The following is a 17,910-nucleotide window of genomic DNA, read 5'->3' as shown; positions in this document are numbered from 1 at the left end:
TGCTTTTGCTACGTTGTTTAATACAGTGGTCGACACAGTGCAAGACACAGCCGCTGATTGTTCCGTCGGACCACTCATATTGCTCGGTATACATTAAGAACACACAGTGTCACACATGGCATACAGAACGTACAGCACAGACGAAAAGAAAACGTTAGTAAAACTGCAAAGGGTTTCCTCTTTGTATGTGGCGCAAAGGGAGGGGTGGAAGACGAGGAGGAGGAAGAATGAGCTTTGCCGTACACCCAGCGGTACGCACTAACGCCGACCACCTCACTAAATCTAAGTGGAAGCTGAGGGCTCGCCTCATCTACACACTCTCCATTTGATCACAGAGGGGGAGGTGGTGGGGGGGGAGTGACTCTGAAAGGATTTACAGTAGGGAGGTGCCCCTGCTTTCATTACATGCTAAAGCTGCATCAGATGAAGGAAAACGTACGTAAGGAAAATTCCATTTTTTTTTTTTAAACTTGGGTCTTACGTTTTGTAGTTTTGGTCATCCACCTTTATACATGTTATAAACCGCTTGCAAGTACATAGGGGATCTTAAAATACCATCAAACTTATCTGGAAGCATTTACTTAAAGAGGAAATTATGTTCACGCGTTTGGGTGTGTAAATGGTTGAGACTTATAGCAGTTTTGGAATCTGTCCAGTACCTGAGATCACCTCAGCAGGCAGCTGCGACACCGCTACAATGGCTTTCCTTCTCTCTAATGTGCATTAATGAAGACAAACAATGCACAATAACCTGTATATTTTCAACTGTAACATGATGTATTACTCTGTGTATAGGAATACACTCTAGTAGAATGCAGATTTATTGTATTATTGTTTTGTTTTGTTGTTCTCGCTTATATATAGTTGTTGTTTTTTTCTGCGTATTCTGGATTTTTAAATGGGAGAAGCTGTAACACCAGAATTTCCATTCAGGGATCAATAAAGTATTTCTGATTCTCACTGAAATCATTTACAGCAAATCTGACCTTCAAAGTTACATTCACTTAAAGGGCTTGTTTTTTTTATCCTGAGAGGCTGAGGTTGTTAGGAGTGTCACAGAGCGTACCCCTCAGCGATAGACCTTTTGTTAAATATAAAGACATGTTTTTATGAGAAGAAGCCTTGTTCTGAAATCTTGCAAGATGTGAGCTGTTGCAGGAAGACGATGGTGGCGAGTGAGTCAGAGAGCTGAAGGGATGAGTCAGGAGAGGAAGGAGAATTTATTTCCAAAGTCATGGCTGAACATTTAACTGATTCTATTCTTGATGAGGCAACAACTGTAACAACTCGCCTTGTGATTTTAGAGTGAGACTTCTCCTCGAATGAGACTTTTCTTGTAACAAAACAGATCTCCCTACAGAATTTAATAAAAAGGTCTATCCTCTCAGGTATTGATTCTGTCATGTTGTCAGACTCTTGGAGTACAAACCTACGTCAGGTAGTCAGTGACAGAAACAAGCACTTTAAATATACATTATGCAAATTCTGCTGCTGGGGGGGGTTCCCTACTGAAACAAACCAAAAGACATTTGCAGAGTGTGGAGGGAGGGCCAGCAGGAGAGCGGTTTTTCCCAACAGGAGGAAAGTTCAGGGATTACTTTGAAACAGTTGGGATCGTAAAGTGGATTTATCCTCCCTCCTGCTCATTAACCTGCTGCAACATAATAATTCGCAGAGCTGATCTCTGCTTTCAAGTGTAACTTATTGTAATATTGAGCGCAGACTGGAGCTGGAGGGGAAACGTACCTAATGAACATCATTACAGAGAGGAGAGGGGGGGAAGACGAGGGAGAAGCAGAGTGTATGCTGACTACTGAACGCACCAGGACCTCCTGAATTTAAACCACACAGACGCACACAAACGGTTCTGCTGTCACACTCGCTTCTCTGTTGATTGTACACCATCAGAAACATGATTTTCAGATTTTCCTCCAATTTTCTGTTACATACGTAGGCGAGAGGCTTTAGTAGGGCTGCGCCGCACTGCTGGTTTGAGGTAAAAAGAGAAAACAACATCAAACAGAGAATCCTCTGACAAACCAATCACATTTCACAAGAGACGGTTCGTAATTTTGTGTGGCGCGGTGTATCAAGCGGCATGTCAAAGAAGAAGAGAAATCTGCTGGTCAACATTTCCTCCCATCAGCACAGTGTGTGGTAAATCACGATGATGCTACTTTCTGCTACAACGAGACCAATACACACATTGTATTTAACGATCAAAGCTACACACTTGATACTGGTAAACAAACGAAGTAGCCCACTGTCATGAATGATCAGCTGTGATTGATCCTGTATCCACTGGCGCCCATTATGACTCTCGTTTAAACCAGTCATTTATGAGTGTGTTTTACCTCACGTTTTAATGGCTTCCTTCAATTTTTCTATTGTGCACACAGTCAGAGAGTGTTTGACTGTGCTTCCTGCTCGTTGTTTTGTTATAAAATCCCAGCCATGCACCATGGAGCATTTCTCCTGCGTGCCGATAACAGCACTTTCAGAGCGGGCCGGCTGAAGGCATTTCGGTGCCCTGCGCGAGATTAGGACTTGGCAACCCCCGAATTGCAGCTTCTCTCATCATATTCATACTCATTAATATTTCCTGAGTAATGAAGATGTTTATCTAATTTTATTTTGCATTAGGGGGATAATCGTGTACAGAGTAATGAGATAACATGTTAGAGGCAATTTTTGTGTGTACTTGACAACTCAGTGTCACATGAAGATGTGTAATAGCTACATTGGTATACAGGGCAAAATGCAGTGGTGTCACAATAACTCCTCTTAAAGAACGAGATGTCTGCAATTTCTTTGGCCTATCCTTTTCTATTGCCTGCATCCACATCACGTGACCATCAACTTTCTGGCTGGGAGAACAAACTATTGCTATTTCTTTGAATTCCAGAGAAAAATGCAATATTTTAAGATTTGATGACAGTTTTATCAAAAAACATGCACTTTATTTTCATATTTTCATTCTTGCTCAGTGAATCTACGCGTTCTCTAGTTTGTAAGTTTTTAATGAAGCTAGTTGCCGGTTTCGCCAGAAAATTGTGGGGTTGTTACATATGATATCGCTGCTATGGTTGTTGCTATAGACCACGGTTTGCACGTTGTTTGTATCATTTTGACTTTGTGTAGTTATCTGGGCTGTTGTATTGTTTGTGTTCTTTTATGGAGTTGTTTGATGGTGCTCTTTCAATAAAAAAACGGCGATTTTACATGAAATTTTTTCTTCTTCTGTGGATTTCTGACAGCTAGTGTAACCTAGGTGTTAATTGCCATTGTTTCGCCAAGGGTCAAATTTATACATTTCAAACCAAAACTACCACTACTTGAGAGAGAAACAGGTACTTCATCAACTCTATCACCAAGAAGAAGAAAAAATTTAATGTTTTTTTATTTATTTTTTTATTGAAAGAGCACCATCAAACAACTCCATAAAAGAACACAAACAAGAAGCAGTGGCAACCTAATGAGATGCACTGTTACCTTGAGTACACTTGTTGATTTCTCTGGGTTTGAAACATTGGGATAATGGAAGTACACAACTTAACAATATATGTAAATCTGGTGTAGATGTTCTCGGACATCACAAGTTAAAGCAGAATTAATACATATTATACTTGAAGTGGATCTAACTTTGATGGATGGAGTTGCCTCTAAGGATTAGGAATTAGGATTAGGCTGGAAACTGACACAGTCATTAAGTATAAATCAATTACACACCCAAACATGTAAATACAGGGCCCAGGTAATCACTTAATTTGCCTTGAAGTATCAGAGTTTCTTGACTAAATGGTCACTACTTGGATTTTTAATTTACTGACGCATTCTTAACATATATGACTTTGTTACCCTTAAAGACAAATACAACATGATGGTGCACATATAACAAAATGGAACACAATATACTTAAATATCAAACACAACTGAAATATTGCTGCTGTGTGCTGAAGTCCTGCATATATGGTAAGAACAATGTTACCGTAACTGTTATTGCAGAAAAGAAATTGCCAAAACTAAGACAATAAGACCCAAGTCATAATAAACCAGAATTATCCATATCATCACTTGTTATACACATAAAACCAACAAAGACATTACTCTGCATATGTATTAAGATTTAACATACTGTACATCACTGCCATGCATTGCATTTGAAGTATGGGACCTCAGCTGAGGAAGGGGGACCCATTTTTTTTTTTTTATACTACTTGCATTTTGCAAAAAGCTGATAGCACTTCATGGGCTCAGGAGTCTAGGTAGTTTGGTTAAAAATTGATTGCACAGTGAAAATGATTCCCAGTCCTCCTACACTCGACTGTTTCTCCCCTTTCTAGGTTGTACACGCAGTGTCCCGAAAAACAGGCAAACTCATTTTGGCATTGAGATGCAAGCTGACGTCTCTCATTCATGCAAACCCAAACTGCAGAAGTAAACAGTCTGCCAGCTGCTTTGCTCATGTGTGACAGTGTAGGGTCTATATATTGTTCCTCTCCTTCAGTAACACAAAATATCTACCAAATCCAGCCAAGCAAAGACGATAACCTCTGCGTATCAGCACTCCACTGAAGATAAGGAACAGGCTTATGTTTTGAAAAATCCTTGCAAGAAAATGCTGTACTTCGGATGATTCGGGGCTTAGTTTCTCTCTGCCCTACACATAATTTAAAACCAAAATATATAGTGCAGTTCTAGATCCCTTCATTACTTTCTACTTCTTGGTTTTCATGGTGTTCGTATCCTGAAGTGCCCTCAAGACTGTGAAGTAAAAGTAGCCATCACTGGAAAGGCCAAGAGCCAAAACTCTTTTCCCACTGTGAACACTGCTGCTCTAACTGGTCCAACAGTATGTCCACTGAGTCTTCTTTGTTCTCTAGTCTCAGGTATCGTCTCCCGCTGCTCAGGTCTAGCCGAGGCCAACTTCGGTGTGTTGGCTCTTCCACACTGTCCGCAAGCTGCCCAGAGATGTCCACACAAACCTGTGAAGAAGCCTCTCTCCTAGTCATTACCGGCCAATCAGTTTGACCCTTGTCTCCAGGTGTGCGGGATCCTTCCTCTGGGTGCACACCAGTTCGGGCTATATAAGAGTTAGTCCTGCAGCTCATGCTGTTGCAGCGCTTAGGCCGGGGTGCTGGGATGTCCGTCTCGTCCACCCCCAGGGTGGACATGGAGCTGGCGGACACCAGGCAGTTGCTGAGCTTTACAAATGGGATGTGCTGCGGACTAAAGCTGGCACTGTCCCCTTGCTCACCACCAGACTGTGTGTTCAAGTCTGTTTGACTAGAATTACATGAATTGGAGTCGGAGGAGTGGATGGAAGGTGGAGGCTCTGACTCCTGGTGGTGGAGGGCTTCTGTCTGAAGAGTGGCTTGCTGGTAGGTGCCCTCGATGCTGTCCTCCAGGTCTCTGGAGGATCTGGTCTGGAGCAAGGGCTCAGAGCAAGCCATTGGCTGCAAATGGAGGATGTTGAGATGGGCAGCTGGTAAGCTGCTTAACCACTGGTAGTGTTTGGCCATTGAGTTGGCTGCTACTATTTCTTTAAGGTCCGCTGAGGGCACAGCTGCAGACACAGAGCAGATAACATTGTGCATCTGAGCCAGCAACATCTGAGTCTCTCTGTCCCTGTTCTCATACAGGACTGTATTGGCACATATGAGGATGAAGAGTCCCACGCCCATGATGACAGGTCCCAGCAGCTTCATCCGCTCACTGTGGATGAAGCTGGCTGTAGAGAGGAGGCCCTTAGCTCCCAGAGTCCAGCCAGACGTCTGCGACTCCGAGATAATTTCCCCCTCCGCAGCTCCAAGGATGGACGACCTCGATATCCTGTAGGGCCAGTATCCCGCCACAGCAAGAGCAGTGCCGATAACCACCACAACGACCCCAAGCACTAGGAATGCTCCAGGCATGGAGCGGATGCGAAGCTTGCCTTGGATCACCCCATCATTCTTTTTTCTGCCTCTCAGGGTGAAGCGAGACTTTCCTCGGCTGGAAGTTGAAGTTGTTGTGACACCTCTGGATTTCTGGGTCTTCATGGCACAGGTCAGCCCAGAGCGTTTGCCCCCGGTTATAACCTGTCAAAAGAATTTGAGGGTGAGGAAATTTCAAAAGTTAATTCAGCTGTACATTTACGAGTAGGGCTGCACCAACTGATTTTTTTTTTTTTTAACAATGAATCCAATGACTGATTTTTTGCTTGTTCTTACTATCATCTTATAAACAGATACATGAAACACTCTGTAATATGTAATACTGATAATAGTGGTATATTAAAAAAAAATAGAAATTCCACATCACTGTTATGTAATAATTTTAACAATAGTAAACCATGTTTGTTAGATGCCTGATCCGAAAAATACTGGACCCCAAATGCAAAGAATTGCTGTGACATATAGATGCATTTATAAATTCATAAACAGAAGATATAAAACAGCCGAACAACATTAAATGTTGCATCATGTAACATTAAGTTCAAAATGAGGGCTGCACAAGTTTTCTTTTTGATTTCCTAGATATTGTCGTCAAGAACTTCACATAAAAAGTTACGGTATGGGCGTCCATTAGCCAGAGGCTTTGTCCCTGCTGCAGCGGCCATATCAAAAAAATCAAAAATCCATATCAACCCGCTATACATCCTGAGCTACAGCCACCCCTAAATGGCAAAGACAAGCAGCTAAACCTTACATCTAAATAACAAACATTGGCTTGAAAAAGATGAATCAATTATCTAAATAAGTGGATTTTTTTTTCAAAACGACTAACTGATTAATCGACTGATCGTTCTAGCTCTAGCCATCATGGCAGACATTACACATCCGGAATCCAGGCGTATTTAGCCATGCCCCATCTCGCTTTGGTCACTTTGGTTGTTTTGCCACATGCAGTCACTTCTTCAATGTATATCACCGCTGGAAATAATTAGAGTGAATTTGTTCTAAACCTTCCATGTCTGTGGGTAGCTTTTAAATTTAATGAGGTACAAACAAAAGTAGTGAAACAATCGCACATGTGCTGTTCTTTCCGTGTTCCCACGCGACCATAAACAAAGCAGAGTTAAATGGAAAAACGGCTTAGAACTCTGACTGCAATTACTGTAGAGCCCTGAGCATGTTACAGTGCGTGCTCATTGTATCTCACTCTGCTAACTGTCAGACACCTCACCGCTAATTGTATTTCTCCATTTTTCAGTGTAAATATTCATATGTACGAGTCTGGGCCTCATTACACTATAAAGAATGTCTGAGAACCACAAGTTAAGTTGGAAAACTTTCCATCTTTCAATGTTCAAAACACCGTTCTGACATTTTTGATCATGAAGAGTCGTCAAGCACTTCCTTGTATACAGGATTTTTTGCACAGTAATTTAGTAGGGATGCACGATCTCTCATGGCAGAGACTGGTAAGTCAAACTGAGGTTGGCAACATATTTGTCATTGAGCAATTATTCTATAGTAACCTTTCAGCATGATGTAAATCCACTGATCAGAGGTCAGAGCATCAACCTCATTTCCATGCACAATTTTGCAAGGAAATGTCTCTCTTTGACAGTGAACACTTTGTTTACCTCAATTCATTCATTTCTAGGATGCTTTTGGCCCAATCCCCGCAGTACTAAAGAATCACCGCTGACAAAGTTTCATTTCCTATAACTTCTTCACCAAAAATGCCCGCCGTTATTAAGCCATTTAAAAGCTTTTGTTTTGAAGCTGCATTACAAGAAACATCGCTTTTTCAACCGCAGACACTAAACACGACTCCTGACACAGTAAAACACAGCAGATGTCTGTAAGTACAAACAGGAGAAGAGAAACTAAAGATATGCTGCTAAAAGCTACAAATGTCCTGAGAGCTCAACACACAAACTTTTAAAAACATATTTCTCTCAGGTTTCCCGCACTAACATGGGCTGAGTCTCGATTTTAGGGGAGATGGGTGCCTGTTATCAATACTTAATATTTGTTCTACTGTCTACTGCAGCTAAAACTCAAAACTACTGACCAGCTGCCAAACGTGCTGCAGCCCTGAGGGGTGGAAGCAATACAAATGAAATGATAAAAATGGAGCTGGTAAAAATGCAACTGACTCGAAAAACAAAATGATGAATACATTCAAATGTGTTAATTTAAAGCTGATTTGATTCAAAAAGTCAGGTTTAAATGAAAAACTGTCATGTTTCAGTTACTATACCACGTCTTGTTTTCCTCTTCCTAGAAAACACTACACCAACAGCCAATCGCACAGCAGAGAAACAAGTGCATGTGGAGGATGCATGCTTCTCGCCCCTCCCACTCACAACAACTGAGAATGAGCGGTCCGACTTGTGAAACCGAGCGTGAGGAAACTGACAAAGACGAAGAAATTTAAGTGAAAAAAAGGTCATAGCACTTTGCTTATTTGCAAAAAGTCCTCCTACCCCAAGTCTGATAAATGACAAACCAGCATTGGGTGCAAAATGTGTCGGCAGCCACTAACCTCTGCCATCCCCTCAACAGGTACCGACCTAACAATTGCTGCTGCTTTTTCAGCCATTTCCCCATATGAGAAGAAACAGACGCGAGATAAAGACATAATAAGCGCCATTACGGACTGAACCGCTACAGATATGATGCCTGTAAGTACAGTTTAAAAACAGGACTTCGAGAAGCTAATGATGGTCATGGATGCTAAGTACACTCTGCTAAAACATTAGTCCCTCAGCTGTATGTAGAGTGGAGGGTCAAGGTGGAGGAGCAGCTCAGAGATGATATGTGGTGATATGTGACCAGCTCTTACAGACCAGGAAGCTAATGGAGCTGACCTGAACAACTACCTGCAAGCTCAAGAATGTGCAATATTCACAGAACATTTAACATTTTATTATTTTCTTTAATCAACATTATCAATATGTTATGTTATTGTTATTATGTAATTATTTATTCAGAGTTTAACAAAAAGCCATTTGGTTGGTTGGATCTGTTGAATGTTTGTCAAACCATCATTAACCTTCTGGTTTGTTTTGGGTTCTGTCTTAATGAGAATACGCTTAAAACTGAAAACTCAACGTTATTATTATTGTTAAATATATATCGAGATAATTATCAACATCGATTGGCAGGCCACACATGGAGCACCTTAACCAAGCGGCTGGCATAGTTTACAGGAAGCATGGGCTGGAACACCTTGGTCAAAATAGGATACACCTTAAAAGGCGGTGGAGGATGACCAAACCATGATCCTGTTGGACTTTCAGATGCAGACCAACAATCTGGTGATGGCTAACCAACTAGACATAGTTGTGGTGGACAAACGTCAGAAGAAAGCTGTGGTGATGGGACGTATCAATCCCAAGCAACAGCGGCATCTGGAAGAAGGAACACGAGAGGCTCAATAAATACCAAGGGCTGAAAGAAGAGCTGGAGAACATGTCGAGAGTGAAGGCAACAGTGGTCCCCGTGGTATAAGGAGCGCTTGGGGCTATGACCGCCAAACTGGGAGAGAGGCCTCAGCAGATTACAGAAACACTATACAATATCTCGGTTTACCTCTGGTAGAGGTACAACAGAAGACTTACCACAGAAGCAAGTGGAGGATTTCTTAAACTTTCTTTTTTTAAGAGCAAAAAATAACATAATACTACCATAAATATAATATGCAAATAAATATATAGTGTGCAGCCAAAGCCGGGTGGAGCCATCAGAGGGGCACATCTGGAAGCTGTTGAGGTTTGTTTTCTTTTGTCAGGATGGGTCGGTGAAAAGAATCTCCCGTCCCTCTGATATTAAGGTGCAATTACATTATATGCTGATCATAATACACCTCTATAGCTGCCAAAAAGCTGTCTGTCACTTACACATTTTCAGCGATATTTCATGGAGGCTGCAACCTCTGTCTCGCCACTCATCGCTCCAGTCTACACAAGGTCAATCCAATATTAAGCAGGGAAACAGCGTGCTGCTCTTGTTCTTTGTGCTCTGGGGATTCTATGCAGATCACAAACTGACTTTAGAGGCGCATACTTCTGCTTCTGTATTAAAGTGCACCACACTGCTTAATCAATGAAAGAAACTTGGCATCATATTATCAACCATATTCATTAGCTATAATTTAATTAAATGTCCCTCTAGCCAGTATATATTCGCTGATATAAATGTCCTGTTATTGGACGAAAATGTGTCGTTCCAATATATGTACTGTTCATCCCTATAATCAACTATCAAGCTTTCTTCGTTGTTCATGTGTTAATTACAGACTGCAGCATACATATGAGTATCATGATGAGATGTTGCTCTCATTCTTCAGCAGTAACTAATGGCTACACATTAACAGATCAGTCCACATAAATAAACAACAAGAACACCATTTTTAAAGATTTGGAACCAATGCTAAAGCTTCTCAAAACTGTGTTCTGTGCTCTGAAAAATGAGCAACCCTTGACATTCACGATGTCTCACGCAGGACTTCCGTGATTCTTGCCTGCTACTCAAACGAGATGATGTCTGTTTGTTGCTGATGACATGTTTTTAAGGTGTTTGCTGTCAGTTTGCACCCTGCTGAGCTGTCATTAACTTGACAACGATAATAATTTCCCATAGAGACCGTTTTGCATCATCCCAACTCTCTTAGCAACTTCATATTTATTTAAAATCAAAAGGTAGGTAAAGGTCGTTTTGTTTTATATAGAAATTTGAATATCAATTTTATTAAAAAAATTACAGACATACCTAGGCAATCAGCTCATTGTGGCTGCTCTTTGTTCCATAACTCCCATAGACTGTATAAACTATTATTCCCTGCACTACTGTAAACTGACCTGCTGTCAGCAAAATGCTTAAAAGGGATGTTGTAATGTAGACGCATTCCTGGTGAACGATGGCGATAAAAATATTTACCTTACTGACAAACACACTGCAACTCCTGCTGCGACTCGTGTTCAGTTTCACCAGTTAAATGCTTTGAACAAGCAGCTTCAGCAGTAGAGTATGTTCTATTTGGATTAGCAATAACTCACGGCAACATTACGTAATCATTAGTATGTAGTGTAATTTGGAGCACTGCGCGCAACATAACTTAAGCAAATACAAATCCAAGGATTTTGTAACAATTTGTCAGACGTAATGCTCGGACATTTTTCGCCATGTGGCAGTCAAAATCTGAACAACTGTTGCACACAAAACAGGCACAGCACACGACATGCCAAGGTACCAGAGACAATAACCAGAGACTGTAACAGCTAAACCTTTGTCAAGATTGGCTGACTTGGCTCATGAATGAGAGGGTTGCCAATGTTGCTAACAAAGGCAAACATCAAGCAAGTGCAAAACACAACCAAAACTACCGGAGGAAGATGAACTGAAGCCAGTTGACTCCTCGGAAGCCACAAGTTGTGCTTCACGATAGAATGGAATGAAATGCGTGGTGTCAGTGCGGCGTGGGAAGGGTGGAACCAAACCAATAAAATATCTAATGGGACGTATTCTTGGATGCAAAGTCAACACAAAGGCGATTTTTTGTTTTTTTCGTTTCTCAAAGAAGCTCAACAGAGGCGCACCGGAACCATCTTAATACAAGAGACTAATATTGCTCACCGTTCAAGAGTCCAGCTCCACATGTGTCTGAAACTTTTTATTCGGCAAAGCTACCGCTTAAGACAAGAAAAAGCCACTCTGACTCTCCTGTCTCTTTCCTCCACACTGCCCCTTCCAGCAGCATTCTCTTTAGTCACTTGACCTCTGTCATGATTGCCCACTCATCTGGCCTCGGTTCCCTTTCCGGCCCCAGACCTGGAAAACCTCCATCTCCTGGTGATCCAAAGCTCCTGTGATAGTGAAACTTGCACACTCTAACACAGCGTTCAACAGATAAGCAACATCGACAAGTATCTTTTCTTGTTCTCAGTCCTGCAGCTGAATTAGAAGCAATAATCTGAATTCTGCAGTTCCACAATAATGTCTTTTGAATTGTTATTTGGGGTTGTTAATGAATAAAAAGACATTTTCCAAAAGGGTCTGGTGTGATTTATGCGTGACAGGTACACAGAGGGGTTTGGTTAACGAGATCCCATCAACCTGTGTGCAATTTTTGTTTAAAAAAAAAAGAAAGAAAAGAAAAACCGAATACCTACCCAATGAACAGATAGTGGAACAGCTAGATTAATTACACGGTGGGGACAGTTTTATCACTCTAGCACCCGTATACTCAGGCATATTAAGGTTGTAGACCGGCCCTAACTGCCAATCAGAGAGGCATCGCACCACCAAAATGAAACTCTAATCAGCACAACCTGAACATCAGTCATGATATTAAAAAAGCGGCTTTCCAATGGTAAGCTCAGAGTACAAAAACATTATAAGGGTTGACGACGTAAAGCTAAAGATTTTCAATATCCTATATTCAGTTGAAGATTTTAATGTGGCTTAATGTTTGCATTGGTATCTGTTGCATAACTGTATTATATATTTGGTAGCTTAACATGCGTTTAAAGTTTGTGAAGAACTCCCAGATTCAAAACTCATCTCATGATCCTAACCCGTTTTAACTCGACGGCGACCGATTCAGCTCCATCTGCTCGTGAAGATTGTGAGATGCAGATGGTTGAGAGAAAAATGAGCGAGTTCACCCTGAGTTTAGGTAATTGCCAAGCCACTTCCAAGGTCAAAGAATAACTTTCACATTTAATTTCAAAAGGCTCAAAATATAACAGAATACCGAATGTCTTTCGAACCAGACAAGCATACACAAGTGCTTCATGAATTCAGCACAGACCAGTTTCTAATTGGTGGGTCATAGTCTGTCGAATCAGAGTAGCTTTTGAACACAAACAGAATAGTGACCATGTCAGCCATCAAGCAGCCTACTGATGGTTTGACTAAATCTTTACAAGAGCTGAAACAACTGGTCTATTAATTCATTAGCGGATCAGAACAGTACTTTAATAACTGTTTCAGTGTAAAGTCATTTTGAAGAAGTAACGCCACAGTCCAAAATGTTCTGACACATGTTCTGACCATAACAGGTCAGTAAATCTGTGAGTATTTTGATTTCTATTTTCAAATGAAAATAACTTAAAGTTGCAGGCCTAATTTTGTTACTGTATATTATTTGGGCAAATATGTTGCACAGCTGTTTGTGTTCACACATTTAACAATGATGCATTTGAAATCTTTGGCTCATGTGGAATTTCCTTCCATTTCTTAAAGGGGCACTCCGTTAGTTTTGGGGATGAAATGCTGATTAGAGGAGAAAGAGCTTCGTTGTTATTTTCTGCCTAAACAAACTAAATAATGAAACTATCTTTGTTTTCATGAATAAATTAAAGAGACAAAGTGACCTCAAAGGACAACACAATTTATTCTGTTTAACTTTGTTTATATATGGCGGACCCCGCCACCTCTCTGGCTTCAAACGGTGCTCTGGGACCTTATTTTCCCCTGAGACCGGCTTGTTTACTCACTTATGGAAAGGAAATTACCCCATCATTAATATCGCAAATATCAAAATGGATCGGTTTGAATTTCTTCTCCCTAAACTGCAGCATGCCCTTTGATGTGACACCTGAGGTTAAACTCACATCAATACACCTCTCGCGTGACATCACCAGCAGGCTGACAGCTGTGCCGAGAAATACATGTTGAGAAATCGCTACATAATTCACACAAGTGGAAGTCGTGTGGCCCTTTCCTCCTGAAACATCGCTGCAGCAACAGCAATGAGCAGCGAAAACATGTCCACCGGAGGACAAATGGAGCTGATTCACAGTGTGACTGCATACACACACACACACACACACACACACACACGCCAGCCCTGACACAAGTTTCCATTACTAAGAGAGGCAAGGGCTGTGCAACATCTGATCCAGAAGATATACAGACCTCCAGATCGCCGTGATCCTGTTGATAACAGCGATTGCCCAAACAGGGCCAGTGTGCGCTGGAATGCACTTTTATCGAGACTGAATCATGCTGGTCATCTGCTGTTTTTTGTTTTTTTGTTTTTTTGTTTTTTTGTTTGTTCCCCCCCAACCACCGGAGGAGGCTGAACTGAAGCCAAATGACTCCTCGGAAGCCACAAGTTGTGCTTCATGATGGGAATGAAGTGTGTGTGTGTGTGTGTGTGTGTGTGTGTGTGTGGAGTCGGCGCCGTCAGTGCGGTGTGTGGGCAGGGTGGAACCAAACCAATAAAATATCTATTAGGACGTATTCTTGGATGCGAAGGCAACACAAGGCAACCCGCGATTTTTTTTTTTTTTCTCAAAGAAGCTCAACAGAGGCACACCGGAACCATCTTAAACACAAGGACCCAGTCAAAAAAAAATCATCTAGCTTCTTCAGTCGAGAGGAATAATAATAATAAAAAATAAATAAATAAATGTTTACCTGGACGGTTGGCAGCCGTGGACTGCCGTGTCGGGCTGTCTCCCTCACTATTGTGTCTGCTGTGTGGAGGCTACAGACAGGAATGTGTCTGACTGACCGAGCTGCTGCATTCCGCTACGACAACGCACATCAGCTCTCTCTCTCGCGCGCACACACACACACACACACACACACACACACACACACACACACACACACACACATTGGCGCGCGCAGTCATGAAGCACAAAGTAATACCCGTGTCCGTTTTCGTGCTGCTGCTCCGTCTGCAGCACTGACTGACCTTCTACCTGCGGATCAGACGAGCCGGGCGAGTCCCCGTCTTTACGCGCCGCTACAGTCCCGAGTTCTTCATGTTTGCCTAATTGAGCAGCCCAGCGGCCGGTGACTCTTGGAAACTTGCCTGTACTGCCCGGATCCTGTTGCAACTTGGTCATAGTTTGAAGTCACGGCACATCGCGATCGTTTCTGAAAGGGAATTGAGTCTCCAGGGGTGTTAAAGTACACAATCCAACTGTTAACTCTAAACAGAGGAGGTGGAGGAGGTGGAGGAGGAGGAGGAGGAGGAGGAGGAGGAGGAAAGATGGCACATCTCTGTCTTGACTCCTCGGGGCCGTCTGTCATCAGTCCTCATGGGGACAATCAAATCCTTCGGTGCCCCGCCACGCCGCTCTCCTCCGATCTGCTGTCCGTTTTGAGGCCTCTTCCAAATGGCCCAACACAGTCAAGTGAGCAGCAACTAATACCTCCTCCTCCTCAGTCTGGGCTCCACCCTGTGTCTTTCAAAATAAAAGTGTCCCAACAAACGTCAGTGTCCCCAGTCCTGGAGAAATAAGAAGACGTCTGATCTCAGTGGTTTAAAAAAAACAAAAACAAAAAAAGAAACTCTTGGACTTGACACTCCTGCAAGGTCATTTCTTCATCATAATACAACACAGGGTTGCACAATGAAATGAGCGTTTATGAAATCTAACTTTGTTACTTTTGTAACAAATTACAAAATATATTTGCAGATATCAATCCAGAAATCTACATAAACATGTGTTTCTCTTGAATCAGCGTGTCTGTATGCGGCAGCAACAAGATGGTGATGCAGTGTTCCCGCAGAATCAGACTTTAATTGTAGCGGTGGCTGTCCAGCAGGGGTGCCATAGAGCATGTGCACTAGAGAGCTAAATTGTGGAGGACAAAATAATTTTATCGGCGGCTCCTCTGGATTTTATTGCCAAAATTCTGACAGTAAATCGAGTAATTTCTCGGTTGTTGTGATGCTTTTATTACCATTTTACAGATGTGTCTTTCACATTGCTAGCTTTTCGGATAAAGTCTCCAGTGCATCACATGACGATGTAATTACACCGCTTGGCCAAGACAAACGCTGGCTTCAAGCTCTTTGCGGGGTCTTGAGCTCGACATTGAGGCCAGCGGTCTTCTTTCAAGATGACGTTACGGTCAAGTCAACTGCGTTAAATAGTCCTCTGCTTCTTCTTCGGCTGTCTTAATGGCAGATTAAAAACACCACTACCACTGTATCAGAGTGTAAAACATCATGCAATTCACTGTCGGCTGCACTGTCTTGAGCGAGTGAGAATGTGACATGCAGCTCCACAAAGAGAAAATCAATATGTATCGGTAAAATGTTGATACTGTGGCGGACCGCCACAAATGAAACAACGTGTGGGAAACACTGGGATGATAATGTGGACAGCATCTTCATATGAAGAGTTCCACATCCGGGAAACACTGTCCATTAACTTTTACTGTGTGAGAGCGCCGAGCATCTGTGTTATAAACAAAGAAGTCCCTCTCTCCTCGTCCCTCTGTAGTCCTGTCTCTGTCAGCTCAGAAGACAGTCTGTCTGACGAGTTCAACAGCTAGATCTGATATGCCGTTGTGGAGAAGGTCTGCTTGGGAACATGAGTCTGTAATTTCATGTTGTTTGTCCAGCCTGAGTCCTATTTCATCTATTTCCTTTTCCTGTGACCAGACATTAGCCACGAGCAGCCTGAAACCAAGATGGAGAGGCATGGCTCTCATTCTTACTTTCTTCCTCCGTGGGTCGGTCCACTCAGGTAAAATTTTGCTGCTCTTAATCCAAAAAAAAAAAAAAACACTTTCCTCTTAAATGATGATGATGATGACAGTGTTTCTGCCATAACCAGTATGTGTTTCAGTTATAAGCTGAAAACATTTCAGTAAAGAAAACTCAAATGTAGCTGGCTGCCTCATCCTCATGTGCCACCATTGCCATAGCAAAGCCTCAAATACTATTACGGGATTCTCCATATTGTATTTAAAGTATTGGTCAGAAATGTTCCCCATGTTTAGCTGAAGCTCGAAACTGGTCTGATGCTGAGTGACCCTACTGCTCCAATGAGTGTTAACTGATAAAGCCCAGGAAGCACTCTCAGTCTTGAGTGCTACAGATAGTAGTAGCTATCAGTTGGTTAAAAGCTGCTGTCCTTAAGGCATATGAACTAGTACTTAAAGAATATCGTCAGCGGTTCAGATCTCTTAGGAAAGAGGTTTAGAGTTCCTACATGGAATTTGCTCATGACTTATCCACTCATTTCAGCCATGACATCATAACCTTAGGAGAATTGCAGGAATTGGTTTCGCTTGAGCAGTTTAAAAATACTCCATCTGATCGTGTTGTTACTTACATCACTGAACTGAAAGCAAGCAAGGCTTCTGATGCTGCCAAACTGGTCGATGGGTTTGTCTTGACCCATCAAAATTTTATGGCTGCTGATGGCAGCAGTGAGAGCATTGTGACAAAACAAAACAAAAGAAATAAAATGCAGAAAAACTACAAATTAAATAAATATATCAAAATAATGAAATGAGATTTACTATAGAAATAAGTGGAACTGTGGGCAAACAATGGCTTCAGCACTGGTGGACATCATGGAGAACCTTCACATGGACACAAGATAGGACCTTATACTGAAAGCTCTGTGTTGGACACTGGAATGATGAGGGGAACCTCAACATATCTCTGGTTCCCCAAGAACGAATGATCCATTATTGGACATGGGCTTCTGTACAGACTCAGAGCCGACTCTCCCTCTGCTTGCTTTGCCACAAGGTGGTGCTGCTCATACAGTCAGCACAGGAATCTCTCTTGGAAAATACAAGAAAAAATAAAAAAAAATAAAGCCACAAAGAGGTGCTCAAGCCCCCTTTAACGTTTTATTCAAAAGACATTGCCACGCACTGTGATGAGCAAGTGAAACAGAAAAGAATGGGTAAGCAATTCAACTTCATTCGTGATCGATTTGCAGCCAAGTTAAACTGGCGTTTGAAGTGCCACCATCCAGAACTACTCAAAGAGATGAAAGAGGTCTTAAGTCCTATGGCCCAAGATGTCAATCGCCTACAAGTTGAGGTCAGGAAGTGCCCCCAACATGTACGTATACTGTACCAACATGTCCACTGTGAAGGACCAAAGTCTGCATATGTCTGCACTGGCCAATGCCTCACTTTCAAACCTGTCCTGCAAAGAGCCAACCAACCCCTCGCCAGCGGCAACGTCTGCAGTACACAATCC

At 42.1% G+C, this 17,910-nt stretch overlaps 1 protein-coding gene across 4 annotated transcripts; it reads right to left on the bottom strand.

Moving 5' to 3' along the window:
* tmem200b (transmembrane protein 200B) lies at positions 1-15,098 on the bottom strand. 4 transcript variants are annotated; one of them, XM_037092612.1, is made up of 2 exons: positions 14,644-15,098; positions 1-6,080 (listed from the first exon to the last, which is right to left on the bottom strand). In XM_037092612.1, exon 2 carries the CDS (start codon positions 6,039-6,041, stop codon positions 4,785-4,787), a length of 1,257 nt encoding a protein of 418 aa, XP_036948507.1. In that variant the 5' UTR covers positions 6,042-6,080; positions 14,644-15,098; the 3' UTR covers positions 1-4,784. The 4 variants fall into 4 exon arrangements, with proteins under 4 accessions (XP_036948507.1, XP_036948504.1, XP_036948505.1 ...); XM_037092609.1 differs by having other exon boundaries at positions 14,764-15,098; XM_037092610.1 differs by lacking the exon at positions 14,644-15,098 and adding an exon at positions 14,361-14,565.
* Positions 15,099-17,910: the final 2,812 nt, after the last annotated feature.

Source organism: Acanthopagrus latus, chromosome 3 (genome assembly GCF_904848185.1).
Source record: "Acanthopagrus latus isolate v.2019 chromosome 3, fAcaLat1.1, whole genome shotgun sequence".
Lineage (NCBI taxonomy): Eukaryota > Metazoa > Chordata > Actinopteri > Spariformes > Sparidae > Acanthopagrus > Acanthopagrus latus.
Note: the sequence above shows the minus strand (reverse complement) of the source record. Positions and strands in the feature narration are given on the sequence as shown.

Coding starts and splice junctions, on each gene's coding strand:
- tmem200b (XM_037092612.1), bottom strand. CDS start 6,041: ATGAAGACCCAGAAATCCAGAGGTGTCACAACAACTTCAACTTCCAGC.